This window comes from Podarcis vaucheri (genome assembly GCF_965113315.1).
Source record: "Podarcis vaucheri genome assembly, chromosome: 5".
Classification (NCBI taxonomy): Eukaryota; Metazoa; Chordata; class Lepidosauria; order Squamata; family Lacertidae; genus Podarcis; species Podarcis vaucheri.
The window spans coordinates 88,427,284-88,446,070 of record NC_138763.1 but is presented as its reverse complement, the minus strand read 5'-3'; the positions used below and the strand labels follow the sequence as shown (position 1 = coordinate 88,446,070).

The 18,787-nt window shown below is 45.5% G+C and overlaps 1 protein-coding gene across 3 annotated transcripts in view; it reads left to right on the top strand.

The window, feature by feature from the left end:
• ADK (adenosine kinase) overlaps window positions 1-11,616 on the top strand; it is a 201,487-nt gene extending 189,871 nt beyond the window's left edge. For all 3 annotated transcript variants that reach the window (XM_082223636.1, XM_082223637.1, XM_082223635.1), the window contains exon 11: window positions 10,542-11,616. In XM_082223636.1, coding sequence (XP_082079762.1) covers window positions 10,542-10,666 — 125 coding nt within the window. In that variant the 3' untranslated portion in view covers window positions 10,667-11,616. The remainder of the gene's footprint in view (window positions 1-10,541) is intronic.
• The last annotated feature ends 7,171 nt before the right edge of the window (window positions 11,617-18,787 follow it).

The following is an 18,787-nucleotide window of genomic DNA, read 5'->3' as shown; positions in this document are numbered from 1 at the left end:
ATATTTGAAAGATCCTTATTATTTTGATAAATGTTTTGGCTGTACAGCGCTATGGATTTTCTAATCCAGTTATTGCCATTTAGAAACTGCCTCTCCTTTTAAAGATTCCAGCCACATTTAAAGATATTAGCAAGTGGGACCTCACACACAGGAGGAGGAGGAGAAGAGCTCTTCCTGCTGTGGGCTCCAGACAGCATTGTAGTTTCGGGAGCTGGGAAAGGCATAAATAACACCTTTTTACTTCCCACCCCACAGCCTTCCTATGCTGTGCTCTGTAAGCACTTTATTGCTCTGTTGGGGGTGGGGGGAGTCTGGGAAGGATGCCCTTGTTCCTTCCTCCTGTAACATCTGTCTGCTGCGATTTTGATGACAAACTCCTTCATCCCGGATAGCCGCATTGTAGTCTAGTCCTGGCATCCCCTTTGTTGGTGGCAGAGGCTTCCCAGTCCTAAATCTGGAGTCACCAAATACTTCCACCCACCCGCACAGAAATGAGAATTGCAGAATCTGATTATGTTTCCAAATGAACAGGAGAACTGTATGCTGCTATAACAGGGTGCCTGCTCCAGGATAGCAGTTAATAAGAGCCCTGATGGATCAGGCCAAATGCCCAGCATAGCCCAACATCCTGTTTTCACAGTAACCAGCATGGGAATCACACAGACAGGATCCATGTGCAACAACAGTTCCCAGAAACTGATATTTAGAGGCATGCTGCCCCCGAGAGTGGGGGCAAAATATAGCTATCGCGGCTAGTAGCCATTGGTAGCCTTATCCTTTGTGAATTTGTCTAATCCTCTTTTAAAGCCCTCCAAATTTCTGTCCAGCTTAAACCTTCCCCGCCACCTTCTTCATGCCAGCCACTCCTCTGGGTGTTGAGAGCACTACATCTTTGGTTTGGAAGCACGCGGCTGCCTTCTCATCCATCCTCCGAACTACCGTCCTCAAGCAGCTGTGCTAGAATTCACCAGCACATTATGAGCCAATGCAGGAGTCCCTGGAAAAGCTTTTGCTTAAGCATTGCCCAAAGAAACTCACAATGGTTGGCCCAAATAGGATTCAAGCAAGGGAGGGGGGCAGGCTGCGTATAATTATTTTAAAAATCACTGTGCTTGCCTCCCCATCACTTCAGCTCTGGCCTTCCCACCCTTCCCATCAGGGGTGGACTTTGGTCTTTCAGATTGGTCTTTCAGAGACCTGTACGAGGCCCCACACACCTCCTGCTCTCTGTTCTGTATGTGCCCTTCCATTGTCACAAGCCCACCTTGTGGTGGGCCAGTGTGGTGTAGTGGTTAAGAGTGATAGACTCGTAATCTGGAGAACCGGGTTCGCGTCTCCGCTCCTCCACATGCAACTGCTGGCTGACCTTGGGCTAGTCACACTTCTCTGAAGTCTCTCAGCCCCACTCACCTCACAGAGTGTTTGTTGTGGGGGAGGAAGGGGGAGGAAGAGAAAGGAGAATGTTAGCCACTTTGAGACTCCTTCGGGTAGTGATAAAGCGGGATATCAAATCCAAACTCTTCTTCTTTTTCTTCTTCTTCTTCTTCTTCTTCTTCTTCTTCTTCTTCTTCTCCTTAGCTCCTTCACTCCTGATGCCAAACTTCCGATGCCCAAAGCCAGTCACCTTTTTCATTTTGCTTGACAGTGTGACACCCCACTCCTTAAATCTGTACATGGGGTTCCTGTCAGCTTCCTGGTCTGACCCAGACTCCTTGTCCTTACCTGCAAGCCCTTTATACCCTTTCCCTTCCTTTATTCTGATATAGACTGTTGCCCATCCAGCTCCATCACTGTCATCTGCCCAGAGGTCTCCTGCCCCCTTAAGGACTCCACCTTTTCTCCCACGCTGACCTTATGCATTCTGCAACACCTACGTGCAGCGGCCTCTCTCTTCCTCTAAACTTCTCCCTAACACCCTTTAACCACCATCCCCATCCCAAACTAAGACTAAGTAGATGCAGTAGAGCAGGCTTCCTCAAACTCAGCCCTCCAGATGTTTTGAGACTACAATTCCCATCATCCCTGACCACTGGTCCTGCTAGCTAGGGATCATGGGAGTTGTTGGCCAAAAACATCTGGAGGGCTGAGTTTGAGGAAGCCAGCAATAGAGCCATGTGTGCATTCCTTTCCTATTTGACTTCGTTCTGTTGCCACAGCTACGTCAAATTTTATATTTTCTGCTCTCCTTGTGTAACTAATGGATAGCAAAATGTGGGGGGAATCATTTAAAATGTTGTGTTTGGGTCAAACTTGGCTAGGAAAGAAGCATTTACTATTTAGCATGTGGTCCATTTGATAAGCAATGATCTCATTGTGCTTTTTTTTTCATTCTTGGAGATGAAAAATATTGATATTGAGTAAAAATATTGACACGTCGCAGGCTGTTTGTTCCAGCTTTCTGGACTCCTGCAGAGTATTTTATAACAACCTTATTGATGGGCCTCTTTACCCAGCTCTCTAGGTTTAACTGAGCTGAGTCGATTTGCCACCACAGCTTCAAGTAGCTGTTACAGAACAAGCAAGACATCCTAATAAAGCTGTAAGTGTGTTTGCTCAAACATGGTATTGATTTTACTTGGTGAGGGGGAAGCAAGTCCTTAGCATGGTGTCAGGGCGGATGAGCCGAACTGCAGTTTTTCATTGTTGTCTGTCGTGGATGTGGAAAGCTAAGTGAAGCTGCAAGGGGATAAGTTAGAATTGCCAGAAATTTAAGGTCAAATCCAACACTGCATGCATGGAGTTCTGCTTGTGCAACCAGACCTCCCCTTCCTCTCTCCTCCCCATGTGCCCTCAAAATCTGCTCCAGTTGGTCCTGCAACTATGCGGAGCAGATTTTAAGGTTGTGGAAAGCAGGGGGAGAAGATGAGAGGAAGGGGAAGTTCTGTTGCGCTAGTGGAACAGCTTTTTCTTGCTTCTTTCTTCTTTGGCGATCCCTCGTAGCCAAGTAAGGTTTTAGCAGTGAGTCCGTAAGTGACTGTGGAGGCCAATTCAGGATCCACACGTCCTTCCACAGTGGGGACATAGGTTTCTGGGCGGGAGTTGGTCATGATGAGGGTTTGCCAAGCATGCCTTCCTCTTGGCACGTTTCTCCCTTTCATCCTGAGTTTGAGTGTCTTCAAAGCCCATGACACCTTTGATAAAGGCTGTTCTCCAACTGGAGTTCTCGCAGGCCAGTGTTTCTCAGTTGTCGGTGTTTATACTGCATTTTTTTAGATTTGCCTTGAGAGAGTCTTTAAACCTCTTTTGTTGACCACCAGCATTGATATAATCCTTAAGCTGTAAAATCTGCTAACTACATGGCTTTGAGTTGGGGCAGGTGAGGGAAGGGATGGTTTGCAGTAGTTTCCACTTATGTCTTGGATTCACTCAGTCAACCAGCTACAAATCCACCTGACAGTTACCTTGTCCAGTCCACATTTTACCAACTTCTCCACAAGAATATCATGGGGGACTTCTCCCCAGTGTTTATTTTGTCCAACAACAAAATGTTCTCTGGGATAAAGTTATTTGCAAAGAGGGATGTGGGTTTGGGATCTTTGATGTCACACAAAGTACATCAGGATAGAGATCAATGGCAGCTGAAAATATTTGCTGGGTACCATGCCAAGTTAACATTTGGAGATACTTGTCAAATCAGCAGGAGGCAACCTTGGGCTTTACGACAAATCACGGGCAGAGGATGAGTGAATGACAGCAAAATGAAATGAGCTCCATATGTATTTTTCAGGTGCACATTTTGCCCAAGGGTCCATTGGAGTTTCCCCTTTTTAATAACCATGAGCAGAGAATTCAGACGTCACTCATACAAACATGCAAACTCTGGGGGCACCTTTAGTCCAAAGTCACTCACAGCCATTTGTATTAAAGTAACTGGAGGGAGAAGGGACGCGGGTGGCGTTGTGGGTAAAACCTCAGCTCCTAGGACTTGCTGATCGCATGGTCGGCGGTTCGAATCCCCACGGCGGGGTGCGCTCCCGTTGCTCGGTCCCAGCGCCTGCCAACCTAGCAGTTCGAAAGCACCCCCGGGTCAAGTAGATAAACAGGGGCCGCTTACTAGCAGGAAGGTAAACGGCGTTTCCGTGTGCTGCTCTGGTGCCGGTTTGCCGGAGCAGCTTCGTCACGCTGGCCACGTGACCCAGCCACGTGACCCGAACAGCGCTGGCTCCCGGCCTCTAGAGTGAGATGAGCGCACAACCCTAGAGTCTGGCAAGACTGGCCCGTACGGGCAGGGGTACCTTTACTAATTGGAGGGAAGCACAGGTTTGTATTCCACCTTTTAGAGAAGAGAGACGACCCTTTAAGAAATAGTTGTCCTTGCATAAGATCTATGCCAACTCTTTGAAAATCCATGGGCCAAATTTCTAAATATGTGGCAAACCGCAAGTCCTACCCAAAACATGCCCCAATTTACTTCAGCAGGGCTAATCCGGAATGTTTAATGTTTAAAGTTGTTTGCCATTCCTAGTGGCATGAAATTAGATGCCAAGTTGCATCTTTTAAAACACTAAAAAGAAAGCAAGTTTTCATTCAGAGTAGCCGAGCCTGGGTCTGATAAAGGCAAATCGACCATACTTTTTGGCTGCCACGGTCGCCATCTGCCACACAATTAAATCGTCGACATCGCATCGTGTTGGTGTTAGTTGGTTTGTTCGCTGATTAAGATGGCAAATCGTCTGCGTGAAGCTCTGAGTGCCTGACCACCTAACTGCAATTGACCTGCCTCGTGGGCAGCCCATCATCCATGCCAGCGACTCTGAAAGTCTTCCAGAAATCAGAGCGCTATTAGCAAAGAGCTGGGGGATGATTGAATATCACAGCAGCACCTTCGTAAATAACACATGGCTGGCTGGGGTGAGCAGCTGTTTCCACCAAATGCGATGCAAAATGCCAGTGAGAGCATTCAAACATGGTGGCAATGGTTTCATATTTAGTACATTGTCTTTTTAACAACAAAAAGAAAATGTTTGAGTCTTTTGCAGCTTGAACTTTTCAAAGATCTGTCATGTAAACAAGGCTAAAGCCCCGTTTCATGGGCTGGCATGAATGTTTCTTTACTTCTTTTTTAAAAAGTATTTAAGGAAGCAGAAACAGGGGTGCAGAAACGCATTAAACTGTACGCAATTGGTGGAAAAGATTTATTACAAATTGACAAACACCAGCAGCTTTCTCTATCGAAGCCGGGTTCATTTGGCTTAGGGTCTTCCTTTATAAAAATATTTTTTCTATTCCTCTTTTGGCCTAAAAGTAAACATCTTTTGACAGCAAAGGCAAAACATTTTTCAGCCAAACAGTCTTGCCAGAACTCCAGGCTTTTTATTTGATTTTTAACTGTTAGGTCTCATAATTTGAACCATCTGAGCTTTCACATGTAATGTAAAAAACAAACAAAAAACCCACCGTAAAAATTATTGTTTATAATTTGCTTTTTTATTTAAAAGCATGTACTGGGGGCTGAACTTCCTCAACAGGGAGGCTCCCTGTGTGATGGAGAACCTTGGAAATGAGAGCCCAGCTGCAAAAGTTCAGGCCCCTGATGTGTAACACCCTACAGAGCCAGCAGCAGCTAAACACCAGAACCCAGGCTCTTGCCCAGGATCTTCACCCACACAGATATGAAGAGAATTATAAGAGCCCTTCCATATGCAACACCTGGGAGGGGTGGCCATCTTTGTCTCCCCCCCCCCCCCGTTCCTAGCAGGCTTGGAAACCTATTGGGACAGGCAAAATGAGCTGAAGTTGAAATCAGAATCTTGGAAATGGGTTAAAATATGGAGAATTATTCGTTAAAGATCCCTAATACACACACACACACTGCACCTCTCACAGCACTACAGTTTGAAGGGATTCCCAGAAAAGGTGAGCACCTATACAGCCAGACCTCAGATTGCTGGGGCAGGCTATTCATTAAAGAGTTGTGGACTGGAAGAGTCTTACTTCTAGATGTCGTGAGGAATGGCTGTTGTGTTTTCAGTCTGTAAGATCCTTCCCACCCTTTGCTATTTTTGTATGTGTTCTTGAGCACTGGCCAAAATGGGACACACAAACACACTTTTCATCTATGAGGGAGAGGGGAGAGCAGAACTCCTCCTGCTCTTTGCCAAACTCTGTTTTCTGTGTCTGTGTGGATTTGGCAACCTGCCTAATGCATTCTAGACACACTGACTCAGAAATTGCTGTTTTTATCTGCCTAATTTTTATATACATGCAAGGCACCACTAGTTCTTGAGCTTTAACCACCTAGAAACTTGCTGGCAAGCTTCAGGCCTTCCAGACAGTTGGGTTTCCGTGCCTGACGCGCTCCCTCCCTCTCTCTCTCTTGTATCCAATGATTTGTCCTGTAAGAATGCATGTCAAGTTAACGGACAGCAGATTGTTTTCATTGTGCTACTCGGAAACCATCTGATTTTGTCCAGACACGCTGCTCCGACGTTGTCCGTGTAGCCACACTTGGTAGGGAGAATTGCTTGCCACCACTAGGAGGTGTCTGGCAACCTTAGGTGGGAGATGGTCATCATTGAGATTCCTGTGGTCTTTACACTCGACCCAAAGTATTCTCCTCCTGTCCTGGGAATACTTCGTTCTCTTCCCAGTGATGGCAGCAGCCTTTATTAGGCCATCTGATCTGTATTCATCGCAATCTCCGTTGTTGTCTAGAAGAACGTTGTCAAAACAAACCTGTTTTCAATCTGCCCAAGTGACTGGCTCAAATTGGGGAGGGGACGGACGTTTCCTATGTTCTTACTGTTGTGCTTCTCATGACTGCTTAATACTCAATAATTAACAGAAACCAGAAGCTTCTCTTAACAACAGGTTTCCTAATATTTCTGCAGAGCTTAATTCCTACTTTGGCTGCAACATCTACATTCAATGCCAGGTTTCAACCCTGGACTATGTGAAGCAAGAATAGGCAAAAATACAGAGCAGAGGTTTTTCCTGACACTATTAACTACTTAGGGACGCGGGTGGCGCTGTGGGTGAAACCACAGAGCCTAGGACTTGCTGTTCAGAAGGTTGGCGGTTCAAATTCCCGTGACGGGGTGAGCTTCCGTTGCTCGGTCCCTGCTCCTGCCAACCTAGCAGTTTGAAAGCACGTCACAGTGCAAGTAGATAAATAGGTACTGCTCCAGCGGAAAGGTAAACAGCATTTCCGTGCACTGCTCTGGTTCACCAGAAGTGGCTTAGTCATGCTGGCCACATGACTTGGAAGCTGTACGCCGGCTCCCTCGGCCAATAAAGTGAGATGAGCGCCGCAACCCCAGAGTCGGCCACGGCTGGACCTAATGGTCAGGGGTCCCTTTACCTTTACCTATTAACTACAGAGAATCTATCTATCTATCTATGAATGATCAGAGGAAGGGGTTGTAATGGAGAGTGGTGGTATTACTGAACAGACTTGAGTCCTGACATACTTCCCAATCACTCCACCCCCAAAATTAAGCACTACAATTTCTAGGCGTCCTTAGGGTACATATCCAAAATTGAACCCCTTTGTCTGCATTAAGCGAACATTCCCGTCTTCTGGTTGTCTGAATGGTAACATCCAGCATCTGCCTCACATTTGAGTAAGACCTAGAATGCAAGTCTTTCAAGGCTAACGCCGACCAACCGATCCATGGTAGTTCTCAGAATTCCAAGTTCATAAACACAAACACTTAAGGGGAAATCTCTGGGAGGAATTCAGCATTGTGCTCCGTTGTTCTGTTAGCGCAAGCATTTCCGCCGGCATAACAGAATGCTCTCTCTGGGGGGCTCTCCAGACCCCACCCACCCTGAACCAATTTGGGAGGGGAGTGGGGAAGCCCCATTGCGCTAGAGCCGTGTTTCTCGTACTTGGGTATCCGACTGTTTTTGGACTACAACTCCCATCATCCCTGGCAACTGGTCCTGCTCGATAGGGACGATGGGAGTTGTAGTCCAACAACAGCTGGGGACCCAAGTTTGAGAAACACTGCGTTGGTGGGATTCACTGTGCTGACTGCCACTAGAGCACCTACTTAGTTGACCCTTTGCCTTCCTCTCGTATACTAAATGTGTGAACGAGGATAGATTTCAAATGTGTGAATGGATGATCAAGTGTCCGTGAGAGCGCCATCCATCTGTGTGTAGTTACAGGGTTTTTCCACATTAGTTGTGGCTGGGGCAAGCCTATTTTGTAAAGCACTACCACATTTCACGGCGTATTGGCGGTCTACGCCTGTCTTTGCTGCACTTTGGTTTATGTTTACATTTTTATAATATCACATGGTGATATTTTGCTCAAAGGGCAGCATCTGGGTTAAATGGCTTTTGCCATGTTGTAAATCTCAACCTCACATAAGCATGTAATGAAAGGGAGAAACCGAATGAGAAAGGCATCCATATGACATGGGTTAAGGTGACACACACAGTGTGCCCAGACACTTGGAAACTCATGTGGGAGGTCTGGGCTGAGAACTCCCCACTTAGTGGTGTCATAATAGGAAACAGATGTCACGAGTGTCACTATGACTGGCATTTTTGAGGAGATGCTGTAGGGGAAATGAGCAATGGGAAAGCCTGGTTCCTGGGCCATTTGGGAACATCAGAAAAAAGGTACCAATTAGTAGGCCAGAATCTATAGACTCTAATTTCAGAGAGTATCACCAAAAGTAGGATGAGCCCTGGCTTAGTGAAAGCATTTCCTGAGCACAAGTTTTATGGGAATATGAAGGATTTCTGGAAACGCTGAGGGGATGTCATCCGACTTAGGCTGGGTCTTCCCTTCTTGGGGTCTTGACTCTCTTTGACCAAACTATGCCGTTGATGGAGGTTGAGGGGAGCGTATATATGAAAAGAGACCGTGCCATCGTTGGGATGTGCAGTTTCCTTTTTCTAAACACGGGCATAATTGGTGGTCAGTTACCGTGGTGCATCCTGTAATCTTCATAAAATCAGGTTTTGTCATAAGTCTAAGGTGGTCATTAAAGAGTTCTGGCCTCCACACAGCCCATCACACTCTATAGCACCTTTTCTGACAGCCGTGAACAGTTGGAGGTGGAGAGGAGGTCTGTTCTGAGACCTGGGAGTGAAATCTTATTAAATCTTCTGTAGTGTTGCAGAGACCATGGGTTTATCCGCACATGGTCTGAGATTGCATGAGTGAGCCCAAGGCTCATGTGCTCCCTCCCTTCCACTTAATTCCATTCTTCAGTCACTCCAACTTCTGTACTTCCTAGATAGAACAAGCCATTGTTTGCTGTTACAACCAAACCTGCAAGCTACGGTTTCTGGTTGCTTTCCAAAGCAGATTTGGAAACTATGATTTAGAAATAGCTTCCAGTTCCGATTAGGAGGACAAGTGAATACTGTTTGGATGTAACAGCAAACAATATTTTCTTCCTATTCAGTGCAAACGATGTGAATTGGAGCATGTGAAGTAAGGAATGCATGAGTCCATGACTTGCTCATATGACAGCTCTCTATCACCCACATACCTGAGACTCTTTCCCCCCCTTTCTTTAAATAGTTCGTATGTGATTTTTATTTTGTGTAGCTGTCTCTAGCTAGGGATAGATGAATAGATCAGCCAGTCATTTTTCTGTGTCAGTTTCCCATGCATTGATGCATATGTCCTTTCTGACTTTTTTCCCTTTCCCATACAATAAGCCCACAACTTTTGTGGGGGTTATAGTCCAGGAATTGTATCTAAAGCCATAATGGTGTATAGTAAAAAAAACCAATAGGTTCAATGGTGGGTGGGATTACCAAAGTCATTTTTCCTGGAACCCACCCCCTTTCCTCCCTATTCTATTTTATTTTATTTTACTTATTGTCACATGTGTAAAGCTGAATGCACACAAGTTAAATGTGCGTAAGTTGCAGACTCACTGTGTTTTAAAAGATGCACAAAAATTCATTTTTTTAAAAAAATAGCTTTTCAATGCATTTTCCTCTAAAATACATCTTGTGGGGTGGGGTTGGTGTGGGTTTTTTTGTTTGTTTGTTTTTGTGTGCGTCTTTTTAAAATCAAAATGGCATAGCAAAATTCAAAGCGGCACCAACTCCAATTCTTGGCTGCCTATTCCAGTCTGTGTAAAAGGCTGGGACTGGTGAAGTCGGCTGGTTCAAGTTTAAAATGTGGACTGAGCGCTTGCCTCTTCGATCCCTTATTCCATTTGCTTGCTGTGGAGAAGTTGCGGGAGAGGGGGGAGTCTCTAAACCCACACAGGATAGAATAGGCTATAAAAGTTAAGGTGTAAACAACGAGACCGAGGAACCAGTCTCACCCATGCCTTAAGGTCCCAAAGCAGGAAGTCAGATGTTTCAGCTGACCCCACTGGTCTTCCCTCTTCCTGGGTCTTTGGAAGAGTGTCTGCCGAAGAGCCCCAAACCACATGGCCTGGCATTCAGAGGACGGACGAAGCGCTAGTCTAGCTGTAGTTAGCTACCAAAGCATGTAGATGCCTCCGACTCCAAAACACAAGTTGATGTGAGTGTCGCCTTGCAGCCACCGCCTCCCAGCACGTTCCTGTGTGGCTCCCAGCACTCTCTCCATAACGCCTCCTTTCCCTCTTCTCCTGCAGGCTTCCTCTCGCAGCTTGTCTACGACCGGCCGCTGACCGAGTGCATCCGCGCAGGACACTACGCCGCCAGCGTGATCATAAAGCGTTCTGGCTGCACCTTCCCAGAGAAGCCCGACTTCCACTGATACTTGGGCAACCTCCGAGGATCAAGAGGAGACGCTGCCTACCTTCCCTCCATTGACCCCTTTCCCCAGCTGCCCTGCACTGAGTCTTCTGTACTTTGGATTCACTTTGACCTTTCGCACATCTCTGTTTGAGTGCCCTTTCCCTGTCTCCAGCACAACGGTGTCTTGCACGTTTTACATTGAGGGGCCAGGCTCTCTTTGGCTTGACACTTGTGTACTCCCTTCGTACAGTTCCTAGGAGCAACTCTGTATGAAAGCACCCGCCACTGTTTAGCTGTGATGTAAGCTCTTCTAATATAGTCGTCTGATATATTCTACCCTGACCAATCCTGCTCAGCTTGAGCAGGTGAGAAACCCTCAAAAACTTTAATTGGCCGAAGACTGAATTAACAGCAATGTACTCGTGCGAGGAATTGCACTGTTTGCTCCTATGTGTGCTATATTCACACACACAGGGCTCCTTCCTGCTTCCACTGCATTACATAGGAATTTGCCCATGTTTCAGGGAGCTTACCCAAGGCTGTGTGGTCCAGAGCAATCTTGCTGACTTTAGGAGGTTTAGGAGTAGGCTCCTAATTAAGCGCAGGATCTTGTAGATTTGGGGGCAGGGGGCTCATTTCTTCCAGGGCAAGATCAGGGTGTTCTTATGATATAAATAAAAGCCCATAACAGGATATTCTCCTGTTGCGAGCTGAAGGATGCATCTCAAAGCAGATATATTATACATTTGTGAAAGTGAAGTACAGAAATATTCATGCAGGTTTTCTCATCAGGATATGCCAAAACGGAATCTTTTTATTTCAACGCACAGTTTTAAGACAAATAATGTACTTCAAATAACTGAGAGATCTTTATTTGTATGTATGACAGTATTCAAGAGAGATGTTCTAAAAATGTCATTCATTACTATGTAATTTGATACTGATAAGTAAAACAATTGTGATACAGTTGTTCTCTGGCTTTTCATTTGTGTGACCTTATGACGGAAAGTAGAGTGAGTCAGCATATCAAATGTTTTTTAATTTTGTTTTAATTTGTGTGTGTGTCCTTTTGATGCTGAGAACAGCCTCATCATTTAGAAAGGAGGGGGGAAGAGGTTGGGCATTATTTATCAAGAACTACAAACTTTCCAATAGAAAACACCCCCAGCAAATACAGGGACAGTTTGACTGTAACAGTAAAATAATTCATATCTTGGGGTTGTCCCTGGAGTACAAAACTAAAGGTCTTAGTGGCTTTATAATGGATTATATTTTTAAGCCAGGACCATATGTTGAGGTCTGTCTCTTTCAATTCCCTCGCCAAAGGCACACAAGAGTCCTGCTAGAGGATGTGGAATATTATTCAGTGGCAAAAACTCGTAGTGGCAGAGTCAAGAGGGTACATTTAAGAAGCAGCTCTTGAAAAGTGCAAATCCGAGGTACATACAGTTACCAAAACAGCTTCAATCACACACTACAAAGAAATCTAGCTTTCCCCCTTGTCTCTACCTCCGTTTATACCAAAATTCTGTGTTAAAAATGTCAGCACAGAGAGAAAAATAACTTCAAAATTAGATACATACATAAGGGGGGCCTGCACCGTCTATTCAGTGCTTCCACCGAATTTTCTGTTTCCAACTCTACCTGCATCTGTTAGCCATCTGTGGCCACTGAGCATCCACTGACCACATTCAGTCCTCATGAGATTGGTGTGCTCCCCCACTCAAAAGATTTTTTCCTCCCTAATGTTCTTTTGTATTTCTGCAAACTTCAGGGCTTTCCAACCGTGCTAATACATCCCCCTTGAGTGTGGGTGGTTCTGTTTTGGCTACGTAAGCAGCAGCCCGGACAGCCAACATTGAGCTTGGTTCTTTAAATTCTGGGCTGTCACGAAAAAGTGGTACCATTCATTCAGTGCCTTATTCTGATGTCTTTCCCTTTTGAGCAACTGTCACAATATTTGATCCGGCAATGTGGAAGCTCTTCATCCTTTTACACAGGATGTGATTTATATCCAGGGCTGTGTGGCGTATGCGCTAAAACAAAGCAAACACCAAAATGATACCTGGCCAAATTCTGCGCCAAGCATAGCTGAATTCTGCAACCTGCGTAAATTTGCGTCCTTTAAAGAAATTGCATGCTTTTCCCTTCTCACTCTCGTTTGCTTGATTCATTCCTCAAGTTTTGCCTAACTCTGCTTCTGCTGATTATATCGTCGTGGGGGGTCGCAGAGCGTTCCCCCGCACTGAACAGTAAAAATTCTTACCTTCAGGTGGGGGGAGGCCAAAATGGAAATAAATAAAACTGTCAGGATAAAATCGGCAATAGGTGGGAGTAAACGCTCGAAAAATGGCAGCCGGACGGTGAGAGAAAAGGATTGCACCTTTTGCATGAGGAAATCTTCGCCGTGGTACTATGTTGGGGTTTGGAAAGAAATCACCTTGCAAAGAACTGGTGGCAGGCAAAGCTCAGGAGCATTAAGCCGACGTGTGTCCATGCTGTTCCTGTTCGGTGATCATGTGATTGGCTTGGAGTTAAATATAGCTCCTGTTTAGGAAACACAGGACAGGTAGGAGTGTTCCTCCTGAGCTTGCAGGGTTTGTGAGGTTTCGGAGATTATACAAATCATTAGCCTGACAAAAAGATCAAAGAAGGAGCGAGGAGTCTTAATTTCAGGCACTGACTGCTACTATATGAGCATCTCAGTGGATTAAACAAATAATGAGCGCCTGCTGGGCAGAGGGCATGCATCAGGGTGATTCTAAGAAGTCTGCTTACAGCCTGGAGAAAACAGGCGTGCCTTTAAGGTCCTTTTATTTTATTTATTTTAAAAAAATGTTTCAACCCTGCTGTATCATAAAGATATACAGCACAGCAGTTTACAACAATATAAAAACATAAAACCAAACAATAAAATCATAGAAAGTTAAAAGCAAGTTAAAAGCATAAAGACATGGGAAGCGAACATCCACAGACCATTGTGAGGGAAGGTGTACTCTTAATTGCCCTCAGAGGCCTGGCAGAATAGGAAAGATTTCAGCAGGTGTTTAAAAATTGGCACCGAATTTCTATTGGCAGGCTGTTTCACAGGACTGGGCCAGTGACACTAATCATTTTCAGATAGTCATGCCTTATTGTGAGCACCTAAGCATCCCAAATGGTTGTAAAGATTTTCTCCCTCCCCCCCAAAAAATATTTTTCCTCTGCTCATCATTCCCTGCAAGAGGATTTTTTTCTGAACCATGTTCCTCATATGTTAGGAGCCTGAATTGGCCGTTGCATCAAACATTTGAGAAGAAAAGGAGGAAAAATGTATTTTCTGAAGAAGCCAAGAAAGCTTGTTCTCTTAAAAGCTGAGGGTCTGGTTCCGCTTTTGCAGAGACGTAATAACAAAAACGGAAGGTGTTGGAAGTATGGATTCTGAAAGACTGATTTGATACGGAGCCAGTGGGCAAGGAGAATGTGCTTAGGAGGAAGCCAGAATAGAAACACCGCTCTCATCAAGTGGATCATAACCTATATCAAAGCCAGTTCTGACATTCTGAATCTTGCGCAGAAACCAGCTATGAAACCCACTAGCCACATACAGTGGTACCTCCAGTTAAGAACTTAATTCGTTCCAGAGGTCCGTTCTTAACCTGAAACTGTTCTTAACTTGAAGCACCAACTGTTCTTAACCTGAAGCTTAACCTGAAACTGTTCTTAACCTGAAGCACCAGCTGTTCTTAACCTGAAGCTAATGGGGCCTCCTCCTGCTACCGCGCAGCCAGAGCACGATTTCTGTTCTCATCCTAAAGCAAAGTTCTGAACCTGAAGCACTATTTCTGGGTTAGCGGAGTCTGTAACCTGAAGCGTCTGTAACCCGAGGTACTACTGTATATTGCCCTGATTGCATTCCTGGCTTCCTTAGCAGTTTTAAAAAAACAGGGCCTTGGTTTTTCTTTAATAATATATGCTATGCAAGGGGTTCCAGAACTATATTTGCTGAGCCTCCCCCTTCTGAAAATCAGACACCGCCACCTGCCATGCAAGTTCTGCTGTTCTTCCCAGGATGAGGAAATCCTGCTTTCCGTGATGATCAAAACCAAGAGGAAGGATGTGTAATGGGAAACAAATGGGGGAACGGATTCTACAAGAGAAATTATGGAAGAAGCTTTTTCTGTTTCTATAATGTTTAAAAGTTGCAGATTTTGGATGACTCGAGCATTTAAAAAAAAATGAAGCATGAAGTACACAAAGCCCTATTTATGATCCTTGTATACTCTGATCTCAGGACGCAGGTGGTGCTGTGGGTTAAACCACAGAGCCTAGGACTTGCCGATCAGAAGGTTGGTGGTTCGAATCCCCGCGACGGGGTGAGCTCACGTCACTCGGTCCCTGCTCCTGCCCACCTAGCAGTTCGAAAGCACATCAAACTGCAAGTAGATAAATAGGTACCCGGCGGGAAGGTAAACGGCATTTCTGTGTGCTGCTCTGGTTTGCCAGAAGCGACTTAGTCGTGCTGGCCACATGACCCGGAAGCTGTACGCCAACTCCCTCGGCCAATAAAGCGAGATGAGCGCCGCAACCCCAGAGTCATCCACAACTGGACCTAATGGTCAGGGGTCCCTTTACCTTTACCTTTATACACTGATCTGGCATTGTACTTGCAGCTGGGCTTTCTCCCAAACTGGCACTGCCCGCCCGCGCCCTATGCACCCCTTCTGCACATCGGACTACTAGGGTTCGTCAAGCACTCTGTGAACTACGTCTATAAAACAGCCTCGGGATTTCATTTTTGTAATGGAAAAGGAACACTGTTTCACAAAGATCCCTTGCGAGTGTAGTGTTTGGGGGAAGCAATTAAAGCCAGTTCACCAAGAAAGCAGCCCAAATAAAGGCTTGCCGGCCTTGGTTATTCATGTGTCGCCGGGCGGGCATAAAGGACAGGTTTTTGGTTGTGCCCATGGAGCTGACAGATTTCACACGTCTAATGAAAAGGAGAGCGATCAGAATAGCAATAAGGTGGGTCTCCTTCAAGTGCTCCGCAGCCCAGGGATTTCCAAGATGAAGTGCAGCCTTTCTGTACCGTGCAAATATTTAATGCCGCTCTAACTATCCCCTGGTTACTGAAGTGTGACAGTTAATAGCCGTCAGCTGCCAAAGCTGCTGAACAGCCTGGTTCCTTAGAGGGAAAATGAGTAGTAAAAATGGAGCCAAGTCAGTCTAGAAACCCACAAATCATAAAGCGCTGCCGTTCGGCAGGTCATCTCCCGCGATCACAATGTGGCTGACCTGAGCTGCCTTTCAAAACAGAAGCTATTGACTGAGGCTTGAGGCGGGCGTATTGTGTATTGTATTCAGGTTTGTGTACTTTACCGCCCTTGCCTGCACACATGTAAGTCGCAAGCTGGGAGGTGGCGGTTCTGTGTTGCAGCAAGAAGGAGCCATACTCTTGCACTTTGCGATGCCACCGATGGCCTGTAAAATGCACAGGGACGTTGTCCCTTGACTCGGCTAGTCTACACGCTCAACCACTAACATGGAAGGCAAGCAGACAAGCGAACCTATTGAGATATTGAAGGTTACTTCACAGTGCTGTTTTAAGCAGCATAGAATAAAAGAGCCAAAACATAAAACATGCCTATGAAAGCTGTCACTTCGACAAGTCGTCTTAAAATATTTAATGGGTCCCCTAAAATGCTAGATGGGACGCAGGTGGCGCTGTGGGTTAAACCACAGAGCCTAGGACTTGCCGATCAGAAGGTTGGCGGTTCGAATCCCCATGACGGAATGAGCTCCCGTTGCTCGGTCCCTGCTCCTGCCAACCTAGCAGTTTGAAAGCACGTCAAAATGCAAATAGATAAATAGGTACCACTCCGGCGGGAAGGTAAATGGGGTTTCTGTGCGCTGCTCTGGTTTGCCAGAAGCGGCTTAGTCATGCTGGCCACATGACCCGGAAGCTGTACTCTGGCTCCCTCGGCCAGTAAAGTGAGATGAGCGCCGCAACCCCAGAGTCGGCCACGGCTGGACCTAATGGTCAGGGGTCCCTTTGCCTTTACTTAAAATGCTAGAAGCTGTTTTCCTCTTCGGCCACCTCCCCTGCAAGCCCGGGACAGTTGTAGTAAGGCTACTTTCTGTTCAAGGCTGGCTACAGCCCTGATATATGCTGACATACTGAAAGCAAGCCATCCTCAATCTGGTACCCTCTGGATGCGTGAGACTACAACTCCCATCAGCCATGCCCCATTTGCATGCACCAAACACACATTTCACATACATGGTTGTGCTCTGGAGGACAAATGCAAAATGCAAAAAAAAGTTGAGTTGCTGGATTAAATAAATATCCCACTGAAGTCGAAGTGTTGTTTGTCAGCATTTCCCCTATTCCAGCACAGGTGGGGGGTTTTTTGTTTTGTTTTTATCATTTTTTTAAAAAAAATACATGTCATGGGAAGCATAATTATATGGCCATTTTCAATGCTGCAGTTGGGTGCATTTTATCGCTTTCCATCAGATTATCACACTGTAAATTGCTAGCTCAAAGCAATGACTTTTGGAGCAAAAATAGGAAGTTGTCGGGGGGGGGGGCACCTCAAGCCAATCATCTCTTATTCCTAATGATGCCGCTTCAGAGATTTCCTTGTGAGACAATACATGAATAGCAAGTGAATAATTGGTTCAACGGGAGCTTCATTAGAGTCCAAGAGAGGGAACAGGATCTTTCATGTGAATAATTTGGGATGATTGGGGAAAGAGGAAGCATTTATTACAGGATCGCCTTCTGCTCCGCAGTCAGAAAAATTTGAGCTCAGCTTCACTGAAGTGTGAAAACTTGTTGGAACCAGCTCATCTGGTTACATCAAATGATCGGCCAATGGAGCCATTTAGAGATGTGACTTTCAACTGCTACTCCTTTCAGACTGAATTTATTTCCTCCTCATGTTTTTCCTATTTGGCGTCCCACTTTTCACCCCAGAACTCGGAAAATCCTACTTTTCCTTTTAACATAATGAAACCACTGCCCACTTTTTCCAGATGTAGAAGACCCATTGCACAGCAATTAAATAGCTTGCTTGGCTTGCTGTGTATCTAGACATCTTCTCTGTGGTGTTGTATTATAGTTACAGACTCACCCGCATGAAAGGGTTAACCTGAGCCCTGAGCTCAAGTTGCCAGTGGGTGTGGCTTAGCAGGATCCCAGCAGCCTTTGCTTCTCCCCGCCCCACACTTTTTGCTCTCTCCTGCTTCCTTTGAAGAACAAGCAGCCATGTCGGTTTGGCTCCCAGGTCAGCAAATGCTCCAACCTTTCAGTATTTTTTTGCCAGTGATTGACGTCACACCAACGCTTGACATTTAGGAAAGCTAGTCTAGCCAATGAGAGAAAGAAACGACTAAAGTGAAACACCCATTGCTTAAGACTCTCGGAGAAAGCACTTTTTGGTTTGTTTTTGAGCCTTTTCTGCTGGTCTTCGCGGGTGGAGAAGTGACTGCCACCCCATAAAAACAATTGAGGTATTCAGAATTTTAGTGTGGCTGAGACAGGGGAGTAGCACATCAACCCAAAAACAAAAGGTACCAGAGTCCATGATCAAACTTTGGTCTTACTTCACATACACAAAAAGCAGGCAGCGGGGTTCTTTAGTTTGTAAATATTTTTAAAAATTGCTCTGCCAATGCAGATAAAGTCCATTATTATTATACTTGTATTTCAGGGTGGGCGGGGATCTGAGAGATCACGAGTTACACTAGTGCTATCCCAATGTACCTGGAGGGAGCAGGGAGTCAGAAGACTGTATGAAAGCGTACACCAGAATCATTATTCTAACTTTATTTATTTATTTATTACAAAATGCTGTGAAGTTGATGGTAGCAAGAGCTCTGTCGGTTAAGGCTCAGAAAGGGTGACAGGAGTCAAAGGAGGAATTACAGGTTTCAGCAGGAGTGTAAAGACATCTGGGTGCCAAGTCTACCTGTGGGTCGACATCAGGTCCATCCGCTGAGAAGCGATGGACAGATAGACCTGGACCCAATAAGTTAATGCAGAGGAAGAGGTAAGTCGTGTTAGCATGCATAGCTGAGTGTTGTACTGTCACTTTTATTTTGAAAAATCGGATGATGGCTAACCAAAATCTCACAAAGCAATGACAGGTGATGATGA